Below are 26,000 nucleotides of genomic sequence, written 5' to 3'. Positions count from 1 at the left end.
TCGCGCACTCAGGCCAGGCTGGATGTATTCAGTTTTTTACCCAGTCCTGCAGACATCTTTGAAAGAAAGCCACAGATTCGCAACATTCAAGACGAAGTAACCCGTGGGAACGTATTGGATAAATTGATATTCAAAAAATAAATTCTCCATGAATCTCTTTGAACAGAATATCATTTATACCTATATTAAAAATAGTTTTAAACGCGTATTTAGTTTCTATTTTATTACCAAACCAGGAAAATAGACCCTGCTTTGTGTGGCGAATGTGTCGACCCGCGTATGCGCCGTAACGCTACAGCAACGGTTGCCCCTTTTGTTCAACCGAGTTCCTGAATAATTCCCAACACAATGCAATGATCTGGATATTATATTGTTTTATAAACACGTTTCACAGCACCTACGCCTCCCGTGAATCTAATCTGGAATTATCTAAATGAACAAAAAATCGATCTGCAATCCGTCCGATCTGTGAGAGGTTTCCGAAGCACGCAGTCTTGAGGAACGTGGAGTAGTAAGTGTTTATAACGTTAGATCTGAAGCCTTGTTTTGTGGGAAAATAGGGTCATACTTTGAGAATAAAGCGTAATTAATGGTGTATCTTTGTATTGATTTTAATATTCGGTCTTAACCCAATGTGCCCTGTAAACCCGAAGTAACCAGTACTGCCCAGATGCATAACAAGCTTGGCTATTTTCCTCGCATCGCACAGCATTTCAGAGCTATTTCGCTACACAGGGAATGATAATTAAATGGTTTATCTACGTTAGTTGTCTAAATAAACAATATGCCTGATCCCACATGAAGTAGTAGTGGTTCAACTTCGTGAAATCAGATGTAATACTGACATTTTGCTGCTCGGTATTAGGTATTCACAGGGTGAGGTCATTGTGGAGGGAAACACTGTAAGATGTTGAATGGTCATCTGCGTAACAGCAAGACTACTGTTTATCTAACTTCAAACACGTGTTCATTATTTGCTATTAATTATATTAAAAATATTATGCAACCTTTAAGTAACACCCCTTTTGTGTAGGTAACGTCTTCCCTCTGAATGCAGCTATGCTTTTAACCATCTTATAATGAAACACTACGTCTATAAAGATACACGATTAATAGAAGAAAGCAATGGCTTCTCTGTGTCGTTAATTCGTAAGTAGAATCTGAGCTTTCTTTCTGTGCAGCTTTTGCAGTTTCGACAGTGAACTGGTGTTGTTGTTTGCTAGCTGCTGTTAGCTTGACTGGCTAAAGGTTTCATTGTGTGAGGAGAAAGCATCAGGAAAATGCTAAAGCTAACGATAGCTGGAATATAAAGTCCTGTGGTCAGTGTTGGAATAATTCAACTGTTGTATGCACTGTTGTTTCAGACAGAATGTATGGGCTGTAAACAAGTTGTGTATTGCTATCAACTAGCCTTACTGTTGCTGCTGTTTGTGCCACTGTACGTTATCCGGACATAACTGTCGTTGGCAGGGAACACATGCCTAAATATTGACCTAAATTGCACCTGTGACTGTGTGACAAAACATAACAATTTGTTTCCTACTGGGAGTCAGGGACATGGTCACGTGACTACAACATAACAGGTGCACAGTCTGAATGAACGCCTGGACTGGTGTCTCTAACTGCTTTAGTTCAGTAACAGTAGGTGTATACCTAATGTATTGTGATTCAATCTCATCTGATCCACCCATGGTCCTCCTTTGTGTCCCTGTCTTTCAGATGTAAACTGGAACAGCATCTGTCCCAGCAGTGGCTGTTGGCACAATGGGGCTGGACTTTGATGTAAAGACGTTCTGTCACAACCTGCGGGCCACCAAACCGCCTTATGAGTGCCCTGTGGAGACCTGCCGTAAGGTCTACAAGAGCTACAGTGGCATTGAGTATCACCTGTACCACTATGACCATGACAACCCAACTCCTGCACAGACTGTCCCCCAGAAGAAAAGAAAGGGACGTCCTCCTCGTGCCTCATTGGCTGGCTCAGGGGACACGGACGATGGTGGAGGTAATGGTGGTGGAGGACTGGGGCATGGGGGGAACACGCCTGGTAGCCCCAACCAGTCGGATCACTCTAACTCTCCAAGCAGGGAGACAATGACTTATGCCCAGGCACAGCGCATGGTGGAGCTGGACTTCCAAGGACGCATCCACCGCATCAGCATCTTTGAGAACATTGACGTGGTGTCAGAGGAAGATAGTGATGCAGATGATGCTCCACCATCTGGACCTGGAGGTGGTGGTGGAGGAATTTGTAACGGTAGCGATGGAGGAGGCAGTGAGGTAGGAGGTGGTGGCAAGGACCGGACAGATATCCCCTCCTCTAATGGTGGCAAAGCCACCCCTAAGTCTGGAAAGCACAAGAGTAAGGAAAAGAAGAAGGACGGTTCATCTCATCACCACAGTGCTCAGTCCGGCCCTGCAATCAAGCTCCCTGAGGCGGTGTTCAGAGAGCTGGACCAAGAAAGACCTGAAGCCCCTCCTCGACCGGCATCTTACTACAGGTCTGCATAGAGAGTTATAATCTCAATCATTAATAACTGTGTAACAGGTATGAGAAATACAAGCAAGAATATTGGTAATTGTAAATGGCAGGCAATTAAAAGGTAAAGGCACGCACATAATAATGGGGTGCACGTATACAGAAGGCAAGTCTTGAATATTTGCAGCACACATTACAGTAAGATACTAGTTTGTTTTCATTTATAAAGCTCATTGTGCATGTATCAGGAAAAGCTTTGGACTAGATTCTTCTTCATTATTTTTATTATTATATCCTCCTATTACAGAACGTATCATTTGTTGCCATAGCTTTAATCCCAATTATACTGCGTGTTTTTTACCCATATACTACTATGTAATAAATATAAACATTATTTTCTGCTCTGGTGTTCAGGTACATTGACAAGTCTGTGGAGGAGCTGGATGAGGAGGTAGAGTACGACATTGATGAGGAAGACTACATCTGGCTGGACATCATGAATGACAAGCGGCGGCGCGACGGTGTGACTCCCATTCCTCAGGAGGTCTTTGAGTATCTCATGGACCGCCTAGAGAAGGAGTCTTACTTTGAGAGCCACAACAAGGTACATGAACTTGGTATTGGAGGGAAGAAAATATTTTAACATTGAAGCATATAGACTTCTTCCAACTCTTCCTTATCCTTTTTTCCCCCAGGCTGACCCCAGCACCCTAATCGATGAAGATGCGGTCTGCTGCATCTGTAACGATGGAGAGTGTCAGAACAGCAATGTGATCTTGTTCTGCGACATGTGTAACCTGGCAGTTCACCAAGAGTGCTACGGGGTGCCCTACATCCCAGAGGGCCAGTGGTTATGTCGGCGCTGCCTACAGTCGCCGAGCAGAGCTGTGGACTGTGCTCTCTGTCCCAACAAGGGAGGCGCTTTCAAACAGACAGACGATGCACGCTGGGCGCATGTTGTCTGTGCCCTCTGGATCCCAGAGGTAAATTCACACACTCCATGCGTTCTCGATATATTGAGGTGCCCTGCGTTTTGTTGTGATCAACTGTGTTGCTCACGGCTATTACTATTTATCTGTTTCCTTCAGAACAAAGGTTGCTTTAAATTTTGTCAGTGGCTTGCAAAATAATGTTACATTATTATCTGATGCTTACAAAGTCCAAGCCCGTGAACACAATGAATCTTTTTAGTGCACATAGTGTATATGGATGGTTCTTTGGCCGGGTTCAGACAATGTGAAGTGCAAGTGGTTTGATAAAAAGCACTAAATGCATAATTTATAGAACGAAAAACCCTCAGATTAATACAATAACATCAGTGTTAGTAGATCTCATTCAGTCTGTCGTCTTGTTATACTAACCTCGATAAAGCTTTGAAGTAAAAATACATTTTGCTGTCTTTCTTCAGGTCTGCTTTGCCAACACAGTCTTCCTGGAGCCGATCGACAGTATTGAGCACATTCCCCCCGCACGCTGGAAGCTCACCTGCTACATCTGTAAGCAGCGTGGTTCAGGCGCCTGCATCCAGTGTCACAAAGCCAACTGTTACACAGCCTTCCATGTCACCTGCGCTCAGCAGGCGGGCCTCTACATGAAAATGGAGCCGGTCAGAGAGACCGGGGCCAACGGCACTTCTTTTAGCGTCCGAAAGACAGCTTACTGTGACATCCACACGCCACCAGGATCAGCACGACCTCTTGCAGGGGTAGGCGGCGCCAGCATGGGTTCATCCCACAGTGAAGGAGAGCTGGAGGAGGATGACGAGCCGAGCATTTGCCACGACGATGACTCCAAGGGCTGGAGCTCTGAGCGAGCCAAGAGGGCGAAAGCCAAGTCCAGGCTGAAGATGAAAAGAGCGAGGAAGATATTAGCTGAGAGAAGAGCAGCTGCGCCAGTGGTGTCTGTGCCCTGCATACCTCCCCACAGGTGCTTACACACTACATGTTTACCTGTATTGTGTGTTCTTCAAAGCTTATACAAAACTGTATGTGGAGTAGTAAGTGTTACCAACATGATCACATACTAGGATACTTATGGTAGTATTTGGTCTCTCTGAATGCTCTAGAAAGATAAGATAAGATTTACTTTATTGATCCAAACTTTAGACTTTTTTTACAGCAGCATGTCAAAACAAGGCATTGCACATAATGTGAAAATAAAAACAGTAGAAAATAAGTAAACATAAAATATAGACATCTCAAAATAGTAAATAAAACAGAACTGAAAAAGTAAAATGTAATGACAAATAACCACTATGAAGGGCCAAATTACAGCTAACCACATTTCAAAGTAGGATATTAGCAGTGCAGTTCTGTTAAACACTATCACTTCCCTGAATATAGAAGTCATTCCTGTTAACAATGAAGAACGTTTTACATTTGTGACTCGGAGTACAACAGTTAAAGTGTTGTTTATTTTTTTGCAGGCTGAGCAAAATCACCAGTAACCTGACTGTACCCAGGAAGAGCCAGTTCATGCAGCGACTCCACAGCTACTGGACCCTGAAGAGGCAGAGTCGTAATGGCGTGCCTCTGCTGCGCCGGCTACAAACCCACCTGCAGTCCCAACGACATATCGAGCCACTTCCACCACCTACTCCAACTCAACTCCCCTCGGTGCCTTGTGAAATTGTAAAGAAAACACTATTCAGCTACAAGTTTTAGTCACTTATGTTCGGTCATTCTGTTGTCTGATGTGGCTATGGGTTTGTGCGTGTTGGTGTTGCAGAGGGACGGCAGCGAGGAGAAACCATGTGCTCTAAAGGAGCAGCTGAAGGCCTGGCAGAGACTGAGACATGACCTAGAGAGAGCCAGGCTGCTGGTGGAGCTCATACGCAAGAGGGAAAAACTCAAAAGGGAAACGGTGAGACACAAACACCTTTTCGTGATTTTGTTCAAGATTAATAACTTTGTCGCGGATTGTTGCAATAACAGTGATGTTTACTGCCTTGAATAAACATAATTACATTATATATAATTAATAATAATTATAACTTATAATAAATCAACATTGTTTATTTATTATAAACATAATTTGTGATGAACTATAAAGCAATCATATTTGTCCACCCACAAAAACTTGAAAAATATCCTTTTTAAGATCCATCCGCAATTTAGGTGTGCCCCCCAAATGAAATATGTACACTGCCAGTCTACTGCCAGCTTAGTGTTGATATGTATGAGTGTGTGGGTACATTTGAATTGTATTTCTAAACACGTGCAAAGTTGTTACTACACAGAGTTCTCTATTTTGGTCAGCAGGTGTACATTGCTAATGCATTGTGTCTGTGTTCAGATTAAGGTGCAGCAGATGGCGCTGGAGATGCAGCTGACTCCCTTCCTGGTGCTGTTGAGGAGCACGCTGGAGCAGCTACAGGAGAGAGACATTAACAACTTCTTCACTGAGCCTGTACCGCTGGCAGAGGTAAACACACAAACTCAAACACACTCAGAAGGGATGCATGTTCCCTTGAGTTATGTGTCCTTGTTCCATATCAGTGTAATATTTTTATTCTGACCCCATGACATAATATCAGTCTCCTCAGTGTATTTTTATTATGTTTAATGTTATTCCTATATATCTTATTATTTCTTTATCCATATGAATTATAATTGTCATGATCATATTATGAAACAAATGCAGACTAATTCTCCCAGTATATTAATTTATTAGCTGTTATTTTGCATATTATTTCATATCGTTAGCAGCATCAAGTCCTAGTATTGGTCATGTCTCCTCCTGATCTCTACCATTTACTCTCCAGGTGCCAGACTACCTTGACCACATCGACACTCCAATGGACTTCCAGACCATGTGGAACCTGCTGGAGTCCCATCGCTACCTCACGTTTGAGGCCTTTGAGGCAGACTTCGGCCTCATTGTCAACAACTGCCTCAAGTACAACGCCAAGGACACAGTCTTCTACCGCGCTGCGCTGCGGCTCAGAGAGATGGGCGGGTCCGTCATAAGAACTGCACGGCGCCACGCCGAACGGATAGGCTTTGACTACGAGGCAGGCTTACACCTCCCCCGTGAGCCGAGCCCAGAGAGTCAGCGTGACCCAGACAGAGACAGAGACCGAGAGAGGGAACGAGAGCGGGAACGGGAGCGAGAACGAGAGCGGGAACGGGAGCGAGACAGAGACAGAGACAGAGATAGAGACAGAGACAGAGACAGAGATAGAGACAGAGACAGAGACAGAGACAGAGATAGAGATAGAGATAGAGACAGAGACAGAGATCGAGATCGAGACCGGCCATTGTCTTCTAATGAAGAGGGTGAGTGAACCTCTTTCACTTTGTTAGGGATATCTGGTAATTCATACGTTTTCTGCACCAAAGTGAAAAAATATGGTAAGATTCAAATATTTTGAAAAACTAAATTTGACTTTGGCAAAGAAAACATTTAGGTCGTCTAACAGCATTTGGTGACAAAACAATATGTTGTAAAATTATGCTCTTCAGGAACATTTGAGATGAAAATGCATGCTTCATTATGACACAAATGTGAGTGAATTACTGAATGGGAATTTGGGTGATAGAGAAATGCGAGATACACCTTAAAAGAAAGGCAAACCATGAGTCATGTGTAGAGTAAAGTTTACTTTCAGTGCTGATCTTGGTTATTGTAGGTGGGTTTGTTTTGGACACAGTAGCACCTTGGCCCATTTAGTTGCTAAAAACATCACACATTCATGTTTGAATAAACTTTATTCTTACTAATTCCTTGTCGTAAATACAACTTGTATGAATCTGTTTTATTAGCTTAAGTTGTCTTGTTGGGACGTATTTTATTATACATACATTCAATCTATTTGTAAACAGCCTCAGATTAAGTTTGAGGAATCAGTTTTTTTAAATGAGCATAATGTTGTGGGATGTTCACATAGTCATTCTAACAGGAAACAACCAACATCCTTGTAACTTCCCCTTAATATTTGACCTCCCCCATAACCATACACTCTCTAAAAATGTCTAACAGGTTTTCCACCCCTGCCTCTCACAGAGCTGCTGCTGCCGGAGAACAGGCGGCGGCTTCCGCTGGACGAGCAGCTGCACTACCTGCAAGTGCGTCTCGATGAGGTCAGCTCGGGGAAGCACAGTATTGGTCAGTCTCGTCGAGCCAAAGCTCTGAGAAAGGAGATCAGCGTCATCAAGAGGAAGCTTGCGCACCAGCGAGAGGGAGGCTCTGGTATGGGGGGCCGGGACTCGGTAGGAGGAGACCGTGGTTCACTCCCACATCACCCGTCCTCTTCGGGACACCACGATGAAGGGGGGGAAAGCAGTAGCCAGGAGATTGGTGAAAAAGGTGCGACTAGGGAAGATATCACTATAAAGATTAGTTCATTTTTTAAAAAGCACTCACCCCTTGTTACCTTTTAATTATTAAAGTAAACTGAGTTTTTTTTGCCTCCAAAGTGAACGAAGATTTTAATTAAAGTTAAGATAATGGGGGTTGCCTTTATCAACAGTAAAACTATATCAAAACATCCATTTACAAACTCTCAGATAACACATGCAGTATAATCCAAGTCTCAATAGTCAATCAATATTCTGGCATTTAATCCTAAAAACTTCTCTCCTCCACAAGATATGAGTGTGTCCTCATCGGCCCTGGCTCCAGAGGTGGGCCGTCGGACATCTGTCCTCTTCTCCAAAAAGAACCAAAAAATAGCTGGCCCTCCAAAAAGGCCAGGACGCCCCCCGAAGAACCGGGATGCTGGCTATGCTGCTGGGTTGGGCCAAAGCCCCATCGGCCCCCCTCAGCTGCCCCGGCTGTCCCCGAGCAGGCCAAGGAAAAGGCCCCGCAGTCCACGCAGCAGTTCCAGCTCCGACAGCGACAGTGACAATGGCGACATGCTGCCAGGTAGTGTTGTCACGATACCAACATTTTTGTTTCGATACCGATACCAAGTCAAGAATTGCGATTTCAATACTTTTTTGATACTTTTCCTAAAACAAGGGGAAACCGTCTATAATGTCATTATTGTGCTTTATTTCAAACCTGGAGAAAAAAAATCAGTCAAACAAACTACTTATAGTAGATAAACTACATTGTTCAAAAGTGTACATTAACTTTGGATAATAACACGCGGGAGAAATAAATGGAGTGCTCTCTTTTCCCCTCTCCCTCTCTCCCTCTCCTGACAGCCAGTCGTATCCGTCTCATGCAGCTCAATGATCCAGTAATGAGTGACCCGACAGTGAAGAATAAACATATTTATAACTAGTTTAGCTAGTTCCCAATGTAGATTAGATAGAGTTAAGTATGTTAGGTCTTTAACTTGAAGTACATGTTTTGCTCGGCGCACCGGTCCCGTCACAACGATGGTGATCATGTAGAGCTGCTTGTTCTCCGTCAGCAGAGATGTAACCAAAATACTTCCAATTTTCGTGCCTTGCGTCTTTTATGTCAACAAGCCGAGTCGCATGGGCAATAGCACTCGCACTTGCAGCCATGCTCTCGTTTTGTCACATGATATGACAGCTAGAGCGTGCATGAGAGAGGGGGGGGTGGCAGCAGAGCGCTGAACACACACAGGAAATACGGCTCTTATTAAAACAATGTCATTCTGAAAGTACCGATACTAATGAAATGGGGGAATCGTTGCGTTTTTAATGGCAGGGTATCGCAATACCTTTCTAGTATCGGTGCACTGTGCAAAACTACTGCCAGGTACCTTGGACAAATGCATATCAAACCTTTATTAAAGCGCATCAGGGACACACACACTGACCTCACCTGCTCCATTCCTCAGGTTTGCCAACTAACGGTTTCAACGGAGGAAACCAGCCGGTAAAGGACAGCTTCTGTGTGTACCGGAGTGAGTCTCGTCTCCCTCGTTCCAGCTCAGACTCAGAGTCCACGACCAGCAGCAGCAGCAGCGCGGCTTCAGACAGGACCAGGTGACTATAGCACACAATTACAAGTATGGCTCACTCACAGCACTCTAATGAGAGCTGTTCTCGGAGTTAGCAATTAACACATTTTAACAGTTTCTGTGGAAATAATCATGCAGACCCTCCCGCTTGCTTCTAAAGAAATGTGTGTCACTGCCTGATCAGCAATAAACAGTCAGATTAGGAACACTGAAACATGAATCATGATTATGTAACTGCATTGTTTATTTCTCAACGCACAGTTTTCAGATACATATTTTAGTGTAATGCTTAGCTTTTTTAAATTAGAACATTTTTAGTAATGATTTGTTTTAGCTAGACAGTCATCAACATGGCAGCAGCGTATAATTAAAGGAGAAAACAACAAGATAATTAGATCATCTGCAACCTCTTGTTTAGCAACTACTAAAGCATGCGTGCTATCAGCAATAGTTGATAGCATCTTTTACAGATTGAATTCAAGTTTTATGGTTCCTTATATTCCTGTGTCTCTTCTCTCAGTACGACCCCCTCGAAGCAGGGCAGAGGAAAGGCGTCGTTCTCTCGCTCGGCCTTCCAGGAGGACAGCAGTGAGGAGACGTCAGGCACTGAAAATGATTCCTACTCCGTCGGAGGATCGCGGCCCGTTTCACATTGTAAGCACACTGTCAATAATAACCTTTGTTTTTTATGTAGACGGTAAGTGCCTTCTCAGAATTATGATAATACTAACGTAGGTGGTTATTCAGTACAGCCAGACAGCGATTTGTTTTGCGTGTGTGACCAATTTGATATGATCGCAGGCATCTGTCAGGATTCGCTCTCAAATACCAGTTGAAACTTTAAATAGGTTGTCATGACACTGTATAATTAAGTCCTTATCAACATGATCTATCCAACTGAAATTTGCTTAAGGTTGTTCTGTGACTAATTATGTTTTTTTCCTGGGGGCAAGTGTTATATTTTTCTCAAATGGCAACAAAGACCGTTTGTTTTGGACCCCCGACCCAGCACTCACCAAGTCTTGTAGGAGCTGGATCTCAACCAGTCTAGCATTACAGAAACAGATTCAAATAACAATACAGTGTTTCCCACAGATCTGAAATATACTTGGGGGGTGCAGATGACCGGGCACGGGGGGGGGGGGGGGGGGGGGGGGCTTTACCTTTTAAGTGTCCGCGTCTTCTGAGGTAATTCCAAGGTCCTCTTCTCTTTTTCTCGTAAGGTCTCCCTTTCTGTTTCGTCGCTTGTTAGCAGACCCTACACACGATAGCAGAGCGAACAGGTACAGGAGGCGTAGAGCGAGGAGATCATTGTCCAGTAGCTAATCGATCGCGGATGGCGTCATGCTCGCAGACGGATAATAAAAAATAAATAAATGGGTCGTGAAATTTACTTTGGGGGCCGTTAATATACCTGGGCGGCCCGCCCAAGTAAAGTCTTTGTGTGGGAAACCCTGCGATATTGCTCATACCTTTTAAAAGGAAAGGGATTTATTTTGTAATAAAATCTCAGAGCATTTAGGTTATGTAGAAAACCATGGTTTAGTTAGAGGATGCACAACGGTGATTGTCTTCCTGTTCCTGTTTACTTACACCTCAGTGGTGCGGGGTCGGGCCAGGTCAGGATGCTGGATGACTTCTGATGATTATTCTTCTCTTGAAGCTCTGGACCTGGTGTGGGCCAAGTGCAGAGGCTACCCTTCATATCCTGCTCTGGTGAGAAACAAGCAGACACTGCATAAAGCATCGACCAAGTAAGGACACGCTGCAGCTTAACGACTGGATGTCTAACTGCCCTTTTGCGTCTGTTTGCCTGCAGATAATTGATCCTAAGATGCCAAGGGAGGGGGTCTTCCACCGGGGTGTCCCAATCCCTGTCCCACCTTTGGATGTGCTGAAACTAGGGGAGCAGATGACCCAGGAGGCCAGGGAGCACCTGTTCCTGGTCCTCTTCTTTGACAACAAGAGAACATGGTCAGTGGTCCGGTCATCTTCTCTTCTCTTTTTAGTTTTAATAAGTTGTGTTTTCATTAATCAATCAAGTGTTTCTTCTTTGTTCGTTCTCACTGACACTGCATCTTTTTTTCTCCCCCTTAAATAATGAGTACAGTAAAACACAAAATAAGCAAAACAGACGTCCGTTGTTACTGGAGATGTGCACACGCATCACTCTGTGGCAGTAGTTAAAAGGAAACTGCACTCTTTGTACTAGCGTCAGAACACATGCAGAAGTAGGTCAGCCATGTTTTTGAAAACCAGAGGGAAAATACAGTTCGTATTTTAGTTCATGGTGTGCCACGCCATCACATATGTTCCTTTAGGTTCGAAGAAAAACATAAGTGAGAGAAACATCATGATGACAGGAAGCGGCCCTCTTGATGATCCTCTTGAAGTTGAACTGCTGAACCAAGAATTATTCACTTTGTCCTGCACATGACTCACAATACTTGACTTGTATTGCCCGAGATAACTGTTCTTATTTTGATATTAATAAAATGTATTAATTGAATTATATATTTGTGTGTATTCAGGCAGTGGCTACCACGCTCTAAGCTGGTGCCACTTGGGGTTGACCAGGAGCTGGACAAGGAGAAAATGCTGGAAGGCAGAAAATCCAACATCCGCAAGTCCGTGCAGGTGGCCTACCACCGTGCCATGCAACACCGCAGCAAGGTGCAGGGAGACCCCAGCAGCGAGACTAGCGACAGTGACTGAAAACACAAACACACAAACACGCATACATCCAGGGTGCTGGTCCTCAAGGTGTTGTGGAGTATACCTTTCTCTATGGAGAGCCCATCCCATCATCACAGAACACAAGAAACAGAGTGGGGGAAAGAACATCCACTACATTGGCCCCGAGACACATCATGCACACTAAGCTGTATTTAATCTGACATGTAAAATATTGTATTTAAGAGAATTGAAAAATAATAAGGATGAAAGAAATATGCTATGTTCAGAACCACCAATCAAAAAGATTCCTGGTATTATGGTCGATATGTTTAATTACAAATGAGACGATGGATTACAGACTTTAAAAAATTAACACATTGTTACACTATTATGCTTAAACAAGTCTGCCTCTCACTTTCATTCTTACACACGTCATTTTAAATTTCAACAAAGAAATGCATGTGGTATTACTCACAGATTGTGGAACACATTTTCACATCCACTGCCCACCTCTTGAAAACAACTAAAAAACAAACATGCCTGGTGCTAGTGTCCAGTCATCTGCCAGCAGAGCACAAAGAGAGACAGAACTGTGGGCACCCCAATGATCATGTTATTTATTCTGCCGACTCCTTACAAAGGTCCACAAGCTCTTTTTATCATGGACTACTTCTAATCACTCCTGCCACACATCACTGTGTGGTCCTTTTTTTGTCTGTCACTCTGTTCATCATGTTTGTACGGTTTTGTTAACGTACGTCTGTCACACAGGCGGCTGGTCAATTATGAGGACTAAAACACATGATCGCCTCACTGTCTGTCTTAGTCTCAGGCTGATGGCTTTAGAACTTTTATATATACAGATTGCATAAAGATAGAAGTTTAATAAAAAATAATTGAGTTTTTTAAACTTGTGGGTTGTGTTGTGGTAACTGTGTCTGCAGCTTACAGCACACTTTTCACCGTCAGTGTTTTTCCTATTTTCCCTCCGGTGAAACATCCTTGTGTCCCGCCCAATCCCCTACCTCTTAACAAGGTAGTTCTGACTATAGTGCTTCTCAAAAAATGTTTAAATGGTATCTTCCTAAAACGTATCTGCATTTCATGTTTCTAGGAATTGTTGACATCCAAGCAAAAGTTTTACTTCCCTAAACACTCAGGTTAACTTTCTTGTCTATTATAGCTGTACAGAGTTGTGTTTCGACCTCCAGCCTCTTGTGGATTCATCGTATCTCGCGCAAACACAGGCTTCCTTTATCGTACCTAAAGCAAGGTTTATTAACATAGAACATTTTAGCAACAGGGGTATTCAAAGTGCTTTCGGACACTACATTGAAAGCCAAGAGAACAATATAAAAGAATTGCAAACAAAAAATGACAGAGCGCAAACGAGAGAACAAAAGCTTAAACAAATAACTTATTTGCAAGTCATCATCTTTGCTTTTGAGGTACAGTTTTAATTTCTCTCAAACTCTTACTTTTGCTTGATACTGAAGACGTTTAGCTTGATCTTAATGGCAAAAACCTGATTCCATATCCCAGATGACCAAAGTAGCAGAAGAACAGACCTTTATTTTGGCTCTAAAACCTTCAGTGCATTATAAACCAACAGTAGTATTTTGAAGTCAATGCAACCTAGGTGGGTTAAATCATGGTGAATATGCCCTCCTCTGTTAAGTCTTTCTTGGGATAGTAATGGTATGTTTGATTTGCATTCGATCTGCATTTCTTTGCATTGTGCACACGTACTGGTTCTACTGGTTTAACAACCATTGCCATTTAATCAAATTTGCCATTAATGGATTGTTTGTCACGATCACTTGCTACATCAGTGCATTTCACTCGTAATGACTAATGTAAATTTCCTCAACCCAAACCATAGCTTTTGATCAATCTTTTCCGTGCACGATAAAGATCCCCCCGCCATCTGGAACACTTACTCACCACAAACTTCATGTAGTCCAATTTTCAACCAAGACGTCACCCCACCGGGTTTAAGATGCATGGTTTCCTGCCACAAGCAACATGTGGAAACAACTGATAAGCATCAGTCACTGGTTTCGACAGGAAGATTACAACAGTTTTTGCGAAACCAGTTATCTACAAAAAGCCCTATTTTGGCTTTTCTTAAAACAAACTGCTCTACTCAAACACACACTAATGCCTTGGACTTCTGTGTGTGTTTTTTTTTGTGGTTGTAATAAGATTGTATGCACAGACTGACAGATATGTATGTAAAACCACAGGTGTTTATCCATCTAAACCAGAGCTTTTATGCACTTATATTTTTATGATGGCCTGCGATGGGCAAATTTGCAGCTGTGCCTTACCCTATCCTTTTTTCTAATAATGATTTCTCAGAGCTGCTTGGAGGGCTCCTTTGTCTTCATGGTGTAGGTTTTTTTTCACATTAGCCTACTGAATTATTTTGTATATACAGGAGTATGTTTACAATCAGTTTAAACTACAGACAATCTAATTATGTGACTTCTATAGCGTATTGGTTGCACCAGTGACAGGTGAGAGAAGAATGCAAGAGTTAAATTCCTGCATTCAAAATATGACTATGAAGTAAAAGTAGGAAAGTATTAGCATCAAAAATATACTAAAAGTAACAAAAGTATAAGTGCACATTCTGCAGATTGTTCCATTTCAGAATAATATGTATTATATGTTCTTATTATAATTATTGATGCATTAAAGTGTTATCAAAGCTGGTAAAAAGCAGCTAGTTTTAATGACTTTGTATTGAGTACAAGTACAAAGTAGAATAAGATGGAAATACTCAAGTACAAGTATCTTAAAATGTACTTAGTTACTTCCCCCCTCTGAACAGTGATGCTTAAAGTGTCATACTGTATAAAAACATCCGTTCTGTATCAAAAATTTGTTTTGGTATTGATTCTTGACACCTATTTTAGGCACTGTGCATATATGAAGGTAGGAGTGTCTGGGTGTATGTAGTATTATTACTATTAGGTCTGCAGGGGGATTCTCCCGTTTTGTTTGGGTGGGTGTGTGAGAGACAGCTCATTAGGGCCCTTTACCATCACTTCCTGGCATAGGTGGGTCGGGGGCTATACAATTACAGAAAAAAAAACATCATACAGTTAGACAATACAGGTTCTTCAGGCGGTATTATTTCCTGTGGGGAAACAGTGAGGTAAAAGTGGGCTTGGTTTCTCCTCTTGAGACTCTTGAACTTGAAAGAGAGGCGGAGCGGAACCCACGATTATATTTTTGAGAAACGCCCTCATGATTTACAGTTTCTTGGCAGGACCTGGTAAAAGCATTCTGTTCCTTGCTGCACAGATCACCTTTTCAGATTTATTTTTAGACTCGCTCTAACCAGCAGAAACATGCCACTTGAGGGGAAAACAATAGCTTTGTGAGGACAAAACATCGTGACTTTTAATTATGCCGACATTTCCTACGTTAAATGTGCAGTATGTTCAAAAGTGTTTTCCCTACCACGCTGGCTCTTATTGCCGTCGTGGTCTCTCCTCTGCTGCTGGACTGTACCACAACATGTCGGGTGAGTTTAATACTACTGTACGATCTCCACACTACGATGAAATGTGGTGAATAACTATTTCAATATTTTTTACATCCAATTAACTGAACTGGACGGTATCATATTTATACAATATATTATTTTCACAATACAAATATATTGTTAAATGCATCGTGGGTGAAAGGTTGGATCCCTAAGCAGTTTTGGTAATGCTGTATCCCTTTCCCCTTTTAATTATGTCTTTCTCTTGTCCCTAATTTACATGAAGGAATATCAAGGAGGACATGAACATGGTACGTTTTGTATAGAAGCATTAGTGTCAGTAGCCACAGGTGTCTCTTGCTGTACTAATGCTCTTCTCTTGTCTGCACAGAGGTTGTTGGCGGACACTGTCCTGTGAAACTGACCTCAGCCATGTCCCAGGGTTCTGATGGGGGTTACGCTGAGTGTGTCACTGTTCATGTCTGGATAAAGAGTGATGGTAAGGGGGTCTAACCATGAATGCAAAATCCATTTTGCTATTGATTGTTTTACATTCTATGATCTCTGAAGCTGTCATTTCTTGAAAAGAAGTCTGCTTTCTTCCAGACCTCTGTAATGCTTTGAAGATTGAAATGCATCATTCATCAAGAAAGGACATAATTAGGCCAATGAAAAAAGGGACAAAGGTTGGAGATTTTTCGCATTCCTCAAACTCTGCACACATGTAATATGTCAATATGAGCCCACAGTTCATAGTAGTTCGAGAAAAGGAGAACACAATGGAAACATGTCTGTTTTTCTATCTCTCTCTCTTAGCGCAAAAGAGAAACGGGTGAAAGAAAAGTAAAGTGTGAAAGTAGTGTCACACAGCCGCATGTGGTAAGAGTAATATTCAAGTTTAAGGCAAACATGTCGTTGTGAAGACAAGTCTGATGATGATGATGATGATGATGGTGTTATTGTTGTCTTTTTTAGTGGGAACTGGTACATGATTGTGTCAAAGAGACAGCTAATGAGGTTGTTACTGTGTCATACAAAACAACATCAACCAGCTGCAGCGTCAACTACACAATACCAGGTAATGTAATAAGGATTTATCTGTTTTAGTTTAAAACACTAAGAATAAGATCCACTGAGCCCTGGAAATCTATTATTTATCACTGTGCCCCTGCAATGACATGCTTTGCTTCCCCATTTTTTACCCTGAGGGCTTTTTATTTTTTTCTTTCTGCTACAATTGAACTTTGTTTGCTCGAAGGAAATGTAAGAGTCGGGTGTGACACATTCTTTCTCCGATATGTGATGAATTAAAAGTAAATCAAACAGTAAATAAAGTGTCTGAGGGAGTGTCTCTGTTCACCACTAGCATCCAGAACAGCTCAAACTCTTTTTGGTATAGATTCCAAAAGGAACTAAATGTCTGCGACCCCTAGTTGTTTTTCCTCGAATGTATCACACGTCTAAATGTTTTTCCTTGTTGACACTGATGATTAAATCCTGTATATTATATTTTTCTGTGTGACTTAGATCCCATCCCAGAATTCGATCTGTCTGTGAACCAGTCGTCTAAATCCATCTTGGTGACCATGGAGCCTGGAGACAAAGTCTATGCTAGATGGTGTTACCAACAATATGGAGAGCAATGCGGGGACTCTGTCACCCGGCCAATCACTGTGAGAGGCACATTCATCTGCATGTGTGTACTTTTGTTTTCTACACACCAAAGAAAATAAGAATATACTGTTTTTTTCCTTTAAGATTGATCCATCTCAGTCTCGATCAGGTCTTCTTAACATCCCTTTCCTGCTGCATTGCGTGTGTGTACAGGTATTCTCAGTTCCATAATTTTTTCATACATGCAAAGTTATTATTTTGTCAAGTCTGATTTTTCACACCTGTACATTGTCTGCGTTAACAGGTATATTACCAACATTGGGATGCCCGGCGTCATAAAAAGTGCCCATTTCAAAATAAGAGCCTCACAGGTGAGGTTGACGATGATTCTCGTCAGAGTCAGATTCAATCAAAATCATCCTTTAGGGAATTTTATTTTTTACCGTTGTTTTGTCATTGATTACTGATACGTTCACAAAAATGACTTTCTTATTCTTTCATATGTAAGTGTGATTCTGTTTCCGATGATAACTGTCTTTCATTTATGTTGTTACATTGATATCCAGTTTTTCCCACAATCGCATCCTTGGATAAACCAGTCAGAAAACTCGGAGTCATGAAGTTGTAAACATTTGTGTCCACATTGCCTGTACAGATGTCAGAGATGTCTGGCGCTCCTCTTATGTCACACTGCATGAGTCAAGTTTGAAGTGGAACCCCAAGTGTCCTGCCAACAATCTGAACATCTCTGCCTCCCTCTGCTGGAGACAAAACAAAACACTCTGCACACCTGTGCTTAACTCCACACTGGAGGATAGGAAAGAGGGGCGAACCCTGGTGGGTTTGGCTTGACTGCTGTTGGTATTGATCCTAAATTCCTGATTTAAACTTTTTTTTAAAACACTGTTTCCCCAACAGATATATTCCACATCCGCTGTGGATAAACACCCTCAGATGTGTTTGCAGGTGAAATTTTGCCAAATTGCATTAACATTATGTCCATCAACCTACCTTCTTGATGTAGATTCACATATTTGTTTTGTTTTTTGCAGCTTTCACTTCAAGGCACCCATGAAATATATTGCCGCTTCGAGGCTGGTGAGTCAAACAGGAGAACAAAATATGATGCTTACAGCTGCGATAGGTTTTAATTTAAATGTCTTTTTCCCTCTCCTTGTCCTTTGCAGATATGTCTTCATGGGAGGTGTATATGGGACCAGGCAGGCAGAGTGTGGTTTTGTTTATAACCTCTTCAACTCCTGCAAGGTTTGCAGCTCAACTCTGTCTCCTTAATGAGAGGGAATGTACACCAATGGGACAGGTCCACTCAGAGACAATTGTAAGCATTCGTACGTTGTGAGAAAAATGGTAAGTTAATGTTGATTTGAATTAATATCTGACTCTTCTTATCTATTTGACAGGAAGGGAATACAACTAAAACAAGGATCCATGTGCCTCTTGTTTTCTTTGCTGATAGGCCATGTGTGCAGGTAAAATCATGTGCATGCATGGGAAAGGTCTTTCTTGACATAGTGCGGGACCTTTATCTCTCATCTCCCTCTAACAATTTACTTTTCTGCAGGTGTGGCAGTCACACCCTGCTCTACTTGGAAGAAGAATTCTGTGCCCGGACTGTGAGTGTGCTCAAGATACACGCATAAGCTCAAATGCAATGTTGCATGTACTTTTGTAAAGTAAATAAATGTACTTTTTTCTATTTCTACAGACACTCATGACAGATGTGGCATGTATGCTGTGGCAGCTTTGGTATCCATGGTTATTATTGCTTTACTGGGAATGTTTATCCACCGTCTCAACAAGAGTGGAGCATCAGGTTAGTACAATTGCCTTTGTGCCTTTTGATTGGTGGCATTTATAATCATTTTAAATCTACTGTGTTGTACTGCCTCCATGGATTTGTGTGATTGGTGCCTGATGATAACTGTGGTATCTTAAAGAAAACAATTTAATAAAGTTAAGAAATTATACATAATATCTTAATTTTCTCACCTGTCTTTTCCAATATCTCTAGGTTGGCTGTGTATTCGGGAACCAGTGTTACTAGTGTGCTCATCAGAGCAGTCGGACCACGTCTCTGCTGTGTGTGCATTAGCCTCAATCCTGCAGGGAGAGCTGAGTGCGGCTGTGCACATGGCTTTGTGTGCCCAAAGTTCACAAACGAAAAATGGGACTGAGTCTGGAACTGGAGTGGCTGATCTGGGTCCTCTTCCCTGGCTGTATGGGCAGTGGGAAGCCATGCGAAAGGCTCAAGGACAAGTGCTGATTATTTGGAGTCCTGAAGCCACGAAGACCTATGAAAAGTGGAGGGAGGAGAGAGCAAACATGCATAAGAGTGAGAGAAAAATGAGAGAATGTAGCAAAGAAGACGTGACACATGAAAACAAAGTGGAAGAAGTAATTGGAAAACGACTGGGAAAATGCAAAAAAGAGAAAGCCGCAGGAAAAAAGCATTGTGATGATATAGACTGGTACACACAGCCCTCCACAGTGATCGCACCAGTATTTGCGGCTGCTCTGTCCTGCCTAGAGGGGGCGCTGCAGGAGAACAAAAGTCAAGGAGTGGCCTTTGTCTACTTCCAGAGCCTTTGCCATAGTAGGGACATCCCAAAGGCCTTCAGAAATGTCCCTCGTTTCTGCTTACCGAAAGATTTCAGAGGCTTTGTACAGGAGCTGGGTGGAATACAAAGACAGAAAAGAACTGGCAAACTGCGGTGGCACTGCTTGCACAGACTCTTAGCTAAAGTGCAGTCAGTATGGCTGGCACGGCAGCTAGCACAAAGACTACAGACACTGCTGCCTCAGACTCAAGGAAAGAAAACGCAGGGGTTCAGTGACACGTCATCACTCAAAATAATCTCGGATAAGACTCATGGCAGGCTCAAGTTGCCACTGACAGCCAACATGGCAAGATCAGGAACTGTACAAGAGCACGAGCCTCTCCACCTGTTGCCATGGTGAGCAGGGAAACTTTAATCTCAGGTTTCACATGTCTGATGTGGACAGACTCTTGTTCTGCTGGAAACATGATAGGTATACATGAGACACAGAGGATTGGTGTTGCCCTGCGGGTGCCTCAGAGCCAATCACTAAAAGAAAATATATATATTTTACTTTCTTTTTACTTTACATTAACCTACTAAATGTGACCTCCACCTATCATTTGGTATATTAAGATGAGGTAAATACTCCGTCCTGTCTCCTGCATTTTTCCCTTTAACAGGCGCTCTTTATGTGAACACCTGTCCTATGACTGTATGTAAATATGCTTACCAGTACAAAAACAATTGCAAAATATACCTCACTTACAAATGCTGCACAATACAGGAACTGACAAATTTGCATAGGATTTTCAGCCTAAGCGGTCACAGTTGGAAAGAGTGCAACAGGTGAAAACATTAAGCGGTATCTACCCAAGTGTGCTCGAGCATTTGACAGTAAATGAAGTTGCCATGCACTGCAGGTACTGCTGTTAGTATAGTAGATAGTTATTATTAAATATATGTACACAAACTTCCACCTAAAAACAAATATGAACTTGTCAATGTTTAGTTTGCTTTTTAACTCAGGCATACAGCACTTGTCTGTTCGGCAAACATTTCATCTCCACTTGCAGAAGCACGATTTCAACACTGTTTGCATTGGAACTTTATGTCTGTAAGATAATAAAAATGCTATTTATATATAGGAAAGGAATTTCTTTTGCCAAAAAATAACTGATAAAAGTGCTTTGTTTTACAGAAACGTGTTTTTTCAGCATTCAGTGTCTCTTTTAATAAGGTTCATGTTTTTTCTTAAACATCTGAAAAAAAAGAATTGCCAAACTGCAGTATTCTGATGCTAAAACATCTGCTCGACAGTTATTTACAGAAAAATCAACTCTATAAACACCTACTGCCAAAAACAAGTTCAGCACAGCTTAGGGTTCATGTCAGGGAATAACTTTATCTGACGTGGATACTGAACCAATCCAGACTTGTCACAACTTCACTTAGGTTAAAAAACTGTACATACAGTACAGTAACAGAGCTGGGGTATGGTAACACAAAAATAGCCATAAAGCGTAGAAAGAAGAACTATGTAAAAGTGAGAAAGGTCATTTAAATTATGATTGGATCATTCTACAAAGAGTCTGCAAGTCAGTTTAGTCACATGGCGATAACTCTGGGACATTATTCAAGAGCTGAACCGCAGAGTCGTATAGTGTTTACATTTGGCTCATGGCCATCACGCTATCAGCCAAATGCATTTACAAGATCGAAAATGGCTTTGCATTTTATTGTTGCTGAACCTACAGGACCAGGTACACTGAGTTCACACAGGTGCAAGAGCGCCATATCGTACAGCAGATAGGAAGAAATACAAATTAAAATCTACAACAGTGGACAACTGACCTTTTCACTTTGATACAGGTGAATGATTAATCATTCGCACTTAAACTGAAAACATTTATACAATGGCTTCTCTATTCAGAACTTGGTGCAAAGGTAGTTTAGACTTAATGGGGCAAAACCTGTTGGTAAAAGATGAGAGGTTCAGTTGTTAACACAGAGTTTTGGTTAGATGCTTAAAAAATAACTGGAAGAAATGAATTAATAATGTTTAATGATGGACCAGTCCGTTGACCTTTTGACTGTTACCATCGTTGTTGGTGCAATATTTGACATTTACTGATAGGGTTGTATCAACAACAAAACATTATTAATCCTCAATTAATCCTCGATGAATCTTCAGATCTACCTTTGGCTTTTTTATTGTTAATAATTGCATCATAATATTTCATTATCTAAATTTTGAAGACATGAGAAATTGTGGTGCATGCAGAGGTGGGAGAAGTGCTCTGATGGTTTAACTAAGTAAAAGTATAAATACTACGGTCGTAAAATACTCGGTTTAAAGTAAAAGTTATGAAATCAAAATATTTAAAAAGAAGTAAATAACTATTATCAGCAAAAGGTAAGTCAAAGTCAAAGTTCTCACTTTACAGTATTATAGCGTTATAGAATATAATGATGTATTCATTCATATGTTGTGCTTGTCCCCTTGGTGCAACATACAGTATATAGAACAAATAAGACTAAAAGTGAAAATGAAACGACCCTTGAAAGCAAGTAAAAGAGAGACTTAACAAGATGATTATAAAGAGTTTATTGTACTGTTGCATATCCTATTTGTTTTTTATCACCAACAAAAACACGTCATAACATTTTAATGTTCAAACCAGGTAGATTAGGACTGTAGTATATTATATAAGCCTATCATAGCTAGAAAAGTACGTAAAAATATATAGCTAATACCTAAAAGTGATTAAAAAAAACATGCTTCCAAAATGTATAGTCGATATGTAGTATAACACTGAAATAAAAATGTTTCCATTCCTCCATTGTGTGCATGCAACGAGTTTCCTCAATCTCACCTGAGCAGGTTTTGACACGCCCAGCACGAGCTGTCTATCCTGAGGAAAGACACGAGGAACACATTTTCAGGAGAGTCACAACAGTTTGGCTTTGGAAAGCCACGGACAAAGGTTTCTCCCTGAAATCATCCCTGTCATGCTGTGCTGCTGAAAGGAAATAAGGATAACGGGATCCGCTCTAACAGGTGAGGGGAGTGTAGCCTGGAGCTGGAGACGCGCGCGGGGGAGAGACTTTCCAAGAAATGGCTCCCAGGCTCCTACGCGCTCCGCCGCCCGCGCACATGTCTCTCCGGCTGCTGTCAGTAATGCGCTTCTGGCTCTTCATGTCTGCGAAAGCGCTGGAGATGATTGACCGAGACGAATCCAAGCTCAACTGCAGCGAGGTAACTATACGAGGATTCCGTTAAACTGAACATTTTGAGTTGTATCCTGTTTGGTTCATACTCATGTGAATGGCGTAGGCTACTGGAACATGAAAAACCAGTTAATCCTTATCAAATCACATTCCTGATGAAGTGTGCCTGCAGTTGTATTTGTTTCCTACTATTACTTACAGCCACGTTGTTTCGCATCAAACAAAGAAAACCAAGATAAGGCAACAACATCTGTTTTTAATCTTACAGTTAGCAAAAGTTGCATTAGTTCTTATCTGTGCTTTGAAACCAGGATATTATGCTTAGATGCGATACAGATAACATAGATGTGTTGTGTGTTTAGGTATTAGATTCTTACATAACATGTATCCTAACTTACAACATGACACATTATAATAAATGTGACTATTATTGTTGGTTTGTATTAGATCATTTGTCAAATCACATTTCCTATACTATAAGGATCCCTTAAATAAGACATAAAGGAAAACACATAGTTTTTAGCCTAGCTTATTTAGTTCACATAGATTTACTTTACAAACATTAGCCTGCTGTGACTGCTGGACTAATATATAACACATTTCGTTTTAAATTCCTGTCTATCAGAGTTGAATGTCCATTACTTATTTACTATTGGCCCTGAGTGTGACACCTTACTCCACTGCTTTATTTCCAAGGTGGTTTGTTAGCTGGAACTTTCTTTGAACTGAATGTGTTCTTAATAAGTAAATCAACCAGAGACAAATCAATATGTGTAGTATGACATTCACCTACAAGCACACATAGAACTATCAATCCGAAAACTGAAATACATTTAATAAAAGTTATTATTACATTTGACAGTGGGTATATCCCTGGTGTAAATAATCAAATCAATGATGGCTGAATTTCATTCCTGGTATTGTCTAGACTGGTTCACTGTCACACAGCCATGGCTTACTGGAAAACTTAAAAAACAAGAAAAAAGCAGAGCAATAATTTATGTTATTTGTGGCACAATCCAAAATATCTTCTGGGGAAAAGGGCCTATTGCTTAGTAAAATGGTATCTATGTAAGAGGTGAATTTTGCCTCATAAGTTAAGTTATAAGTTAGTAAAACAAATCAAATGTAGGTGAATAATGTGCAATACTTGAAAATGCTTTAAGGAAAAAACAGCCTACATCCCATCTCTCTTTAGGGTTACATTTATTTTGTTGGCAGCTCATCCCTTAAAACAGAAGCCTCAGATTGTTTATAATAAGAGTAAATATGAAGGTTAAATTTCGAGCTTGTTAAGGAAATAAGTTATTGGGCTTTTTTTTATCAACTAAGATTTGTTAGAAAATGTTTTACATTTTAAATGACTGAAATTATTAGAAAATTGGGCTCATTAACACATGAATACTGTGTCATATATTTTAACAAATATATTTGAGAAGTACAATATAAGACAAGCAAAAGTTTAATTTGTGGGCCATATTCCCTTATACTTTTAGAATTTGCTGAGGGTCGATTAAAAATGGCCTGTGGGCCGCATTTGGCCCCCGGGCCGTAGTTTGGACACCCCTGCTTTAAGCACTTTTGAAATGTACACAACTCAAGAGGTTTGCTTCATTTTTGGCAAGTGTCATTCATCAAATTCATGCTCAACTTGTCTGTCCTCAGGGATTGACGGAGTGCACTGTGAGCTCAGGTAAGATAACGATCAACACAAATGCATCCCATAAACCTGCACTGTTTGTCTAAAGCAGAAAGTCTTCTTTCCACAGTCTCGCCATTTTGTTACGCTCTGAACAATCAAGATGACACTATGGATGTTACAGATTTACAGCTTAAAGTGATTCTGTGCTGTTCAGCCACCGACTGTGAACCTTGCCTGCAAATCCTCATCACAGTACAAGGTAGCTTTGTTAGAAATCGTTTGACTGTCAGCTAGGGTGACATACCTTGAATTCCTGAACACATTGAATGGTTTGTTGGCACTGCTGTTCTCTTATTAGCTTACTGCTCCCTGCATTGTTATCATAGTTGTTTACTTTGGCTTTATAACATTGTATTCTCGATTGAAGTCTTTACTGACTGTAAATGTTGTTTCAGAAGTGGAAAATGTCAAAGAGGCTTCTGATCAGTCTGGGGACAACAGTGATGAAGCGGAGTTGTCTGTCATGAGTCAAAGGGCAGAAGGAAGTGGCACATTTGTGTTTCCAGCTGCACAGACACACAGTAACACACATGTTATTCTATTTTTTATTATTTATTCACTTTTTTCAATGTACTACTGAGTTTACTCTTCCTCTGTACTTTCTGTGTTACAGCTATGGTGAAAGTGTATTTCACCTCTCCAGGCGCAGAGGTCTTTTGCAAGAAACTCTGGTTTAAACCGAGCTACAGTGCTTTAGATCAAGCTTCTTCCCAACGACCCAGGCATAAGGTAGTTAATGTTCAGCAGAATTAACTCCATGTAATATTTGTTTCTGTTGTTGATTAATTCATTGACAAGTCTCCAATCGTGGAAAGGATCTAGATTTACTCAAACACTCTCCCAGAAGATCCTTACAATATTTCATCACTTAAAAGCAGGATTTGAATGCAGGACTTTTATTTGAAATTGAGAATTTCTTCATTGTTGTATAAATATATTTTTTAAATTTCTAAATACTTCTTCCACCACTTTGTTGTTAATTGCTTTGGTTGTTACTAAGTGATTTAAATACTTAATGTTTACCATTTGCATATATTTTCTGCAAACACAGCTGGTGCTGACAGAGAAAAAAATTACATTGGGCAATCCAGTTGAGGTTCAAGTCTTCTCACATTCAAATAAAATGGAAAAAATCCAGATCCCATCTTTGGAAGAAGGTAATATTATGCTCAGCAATGTAAGCATACTGAATTTCATATGCCACTGAACACCCGATCCTCCTCTTTTTCAGTTTGTTCCATGAATCGAGAGAGGACTTTAAAGAAGTGTGATGGTAAGATTTGTTGTAAAATATAAAACTGCTCTGTGCAGGTTTTCAAAGTGGGAGGCGGTTTTGAGCAGGGCTCCACATAGTTTTTCCAAGC

General features: G+C 41.1%; 3 protein-coding genes across 7 annotated transcripts in view; all 3 read left to right on the top strand.

Annotated features, from left to right (window-relative positions):
• Positions 1–269: 269 nt before the first annotated feature.
• brpf1 (bromodomain and PHD finger containing, 1) lies at positions 270–12,949 on the top strand. 4 transcript variants are annotated; one of them, XM_063881508.1, is made up of 16 exons: positions 270–511; positions 1,720–2,501; positions 2,894–3,083; positions 3,175–3,462; positions 3,888–4,405; positions 4,905–5,109; positions 5,207–5,341; positions 5,774–5,902; positions 6,243–6,756; positions 7,484–7,786; positions 8,069–8,344; positions 9,237–9,384; positions 9,880–10,013; positions 10,960–11,075; positions 11,179–11,333; positions 11,891–12,949. In XM_063881508.1, exons 2-16 carry the CDS (start codon positions 1,765–1,767, stop codon positions 12,072–12,074), a joined length of 4,032 nt encoding a protein of 1,343 aa, XP_063737578.1. In that variant the 5' UTR covers positions 270–511; positions 1,720–1,764; the 3' UTR covers positions 12,075–12,949. The 4 variants fall into 4 exon arrangements, with proteins under 4 accessions (XP_063737578.1, XP_063737555.1, XP_063737571.1 ...); XM_063881485.1 differs by having other exon boundaries at positions 7,460–7,786; XM_063881501.1 differs by having other exon boundaries at positions 4,905–5,111; positions 5,200–5,341; positions 11,023–11,075.
• A 2,336-nt stretch (positions 12,950–15,285) lies between these two features.
• Positions 15,286–20,879, top strand: LOC134863180 (uncharacterized). Of its 2 annotated transcripts, XM_063881521.1 has the most exons (17): positions 15,288–15,570; positions 15,818–15,842; positions 15,923–16,030; positions 16,138–16,217; positions 16,348–16,410; positions 16,507–16,609; positions 17,059–17,204; positions 17,290–17,358; positions 17,450–17,516; positions 17,801–17,982; positions 18,064–18,111; positions 18,198–18,243; positions 18,333–18,484; positions 18,567–18,635; positions 18,728–18,779; positions 18,872–18,979; positions 19,178–20,879. In XM_063881521.1, the coding sequence occupies exons 1-17, from the start codon at positions 15,475–15,477 to the stop codon at positions 20,122–20,124; spliced, it is 2,361 nt and encodes a 786-aa protein (XP_063737591.1). In that variant the 5' UTR covers positions 15,288–15,474; the 3' UTR covers positions 20,125–20,879. The 2 variants fall into 2 exon arrangements, with proteins under 2 accessions (XP_063737599.1, XP_063737591.1); XM_063881529.1 differs by lacking the exon at positions 17,801–17,982 and having other exon boundaries at positions 15,286–15,570; positions 17,290–17,348.
• Positions 20,880–22,607: 1,728 nt separating this feature from the next.
• wu:fl23c11 (interleukin-17 receptor C) overlaps positions 22,608–26,000 on the top strand; it is a 7,724-nt gene continuing 4,331 nt past the window's right edge. Inside the window, exons 1-7 of the mRNA XM_063892688.1 lie at positions 22,608–22,962; positions 24,600–24,627; positions 24,704–24,835; positions 25,032–25,157; positions 25,250–25,365; positions 25,688–25,793; positions 25,868–25,909. Of these exons, the coding sequence (XP_063748758.1) occupies positions 22,822–22,962; positions 24,600–24,627; positions 24,704–24,835; positions 25,032–25,157; positions 25,250–25,365; positions 25,688–25,793; positions 25,868–25,909 (691 nt within the window). The 5' untranslated portion in view covers positions 22,608–22,821. The remainder of the gene's footprint in view (positions 22,963–24,599; positions 24,628–24,703; positions 24,836–25,031; positions 25,158–25,249; positions 25,366–25,687; positions 25,794–25,867; positions 25,910–26,000) is intronic.

Source organism: Eleginops maclovinus, chromosome 1, assembly GCF_036324505.1.
Source record: "Eleginops maclovinus isolate JMC-PN-2008 ecotype Puerto Natales chromosome 1, JC_Emac_rtc_rv5, whole genome shotgun sequence".
NCBI lineage: Eukaryota > Metazoa > Chordata > Actinopteri > Perciformes > Eleginopidae > Eleginops > Eleginops maclovinus.
The sequence above is the reverse complement of the archived record's forward strand: the minus strand, read 5'-3'. Positions and strand labels throughout refer to the sequence as shown.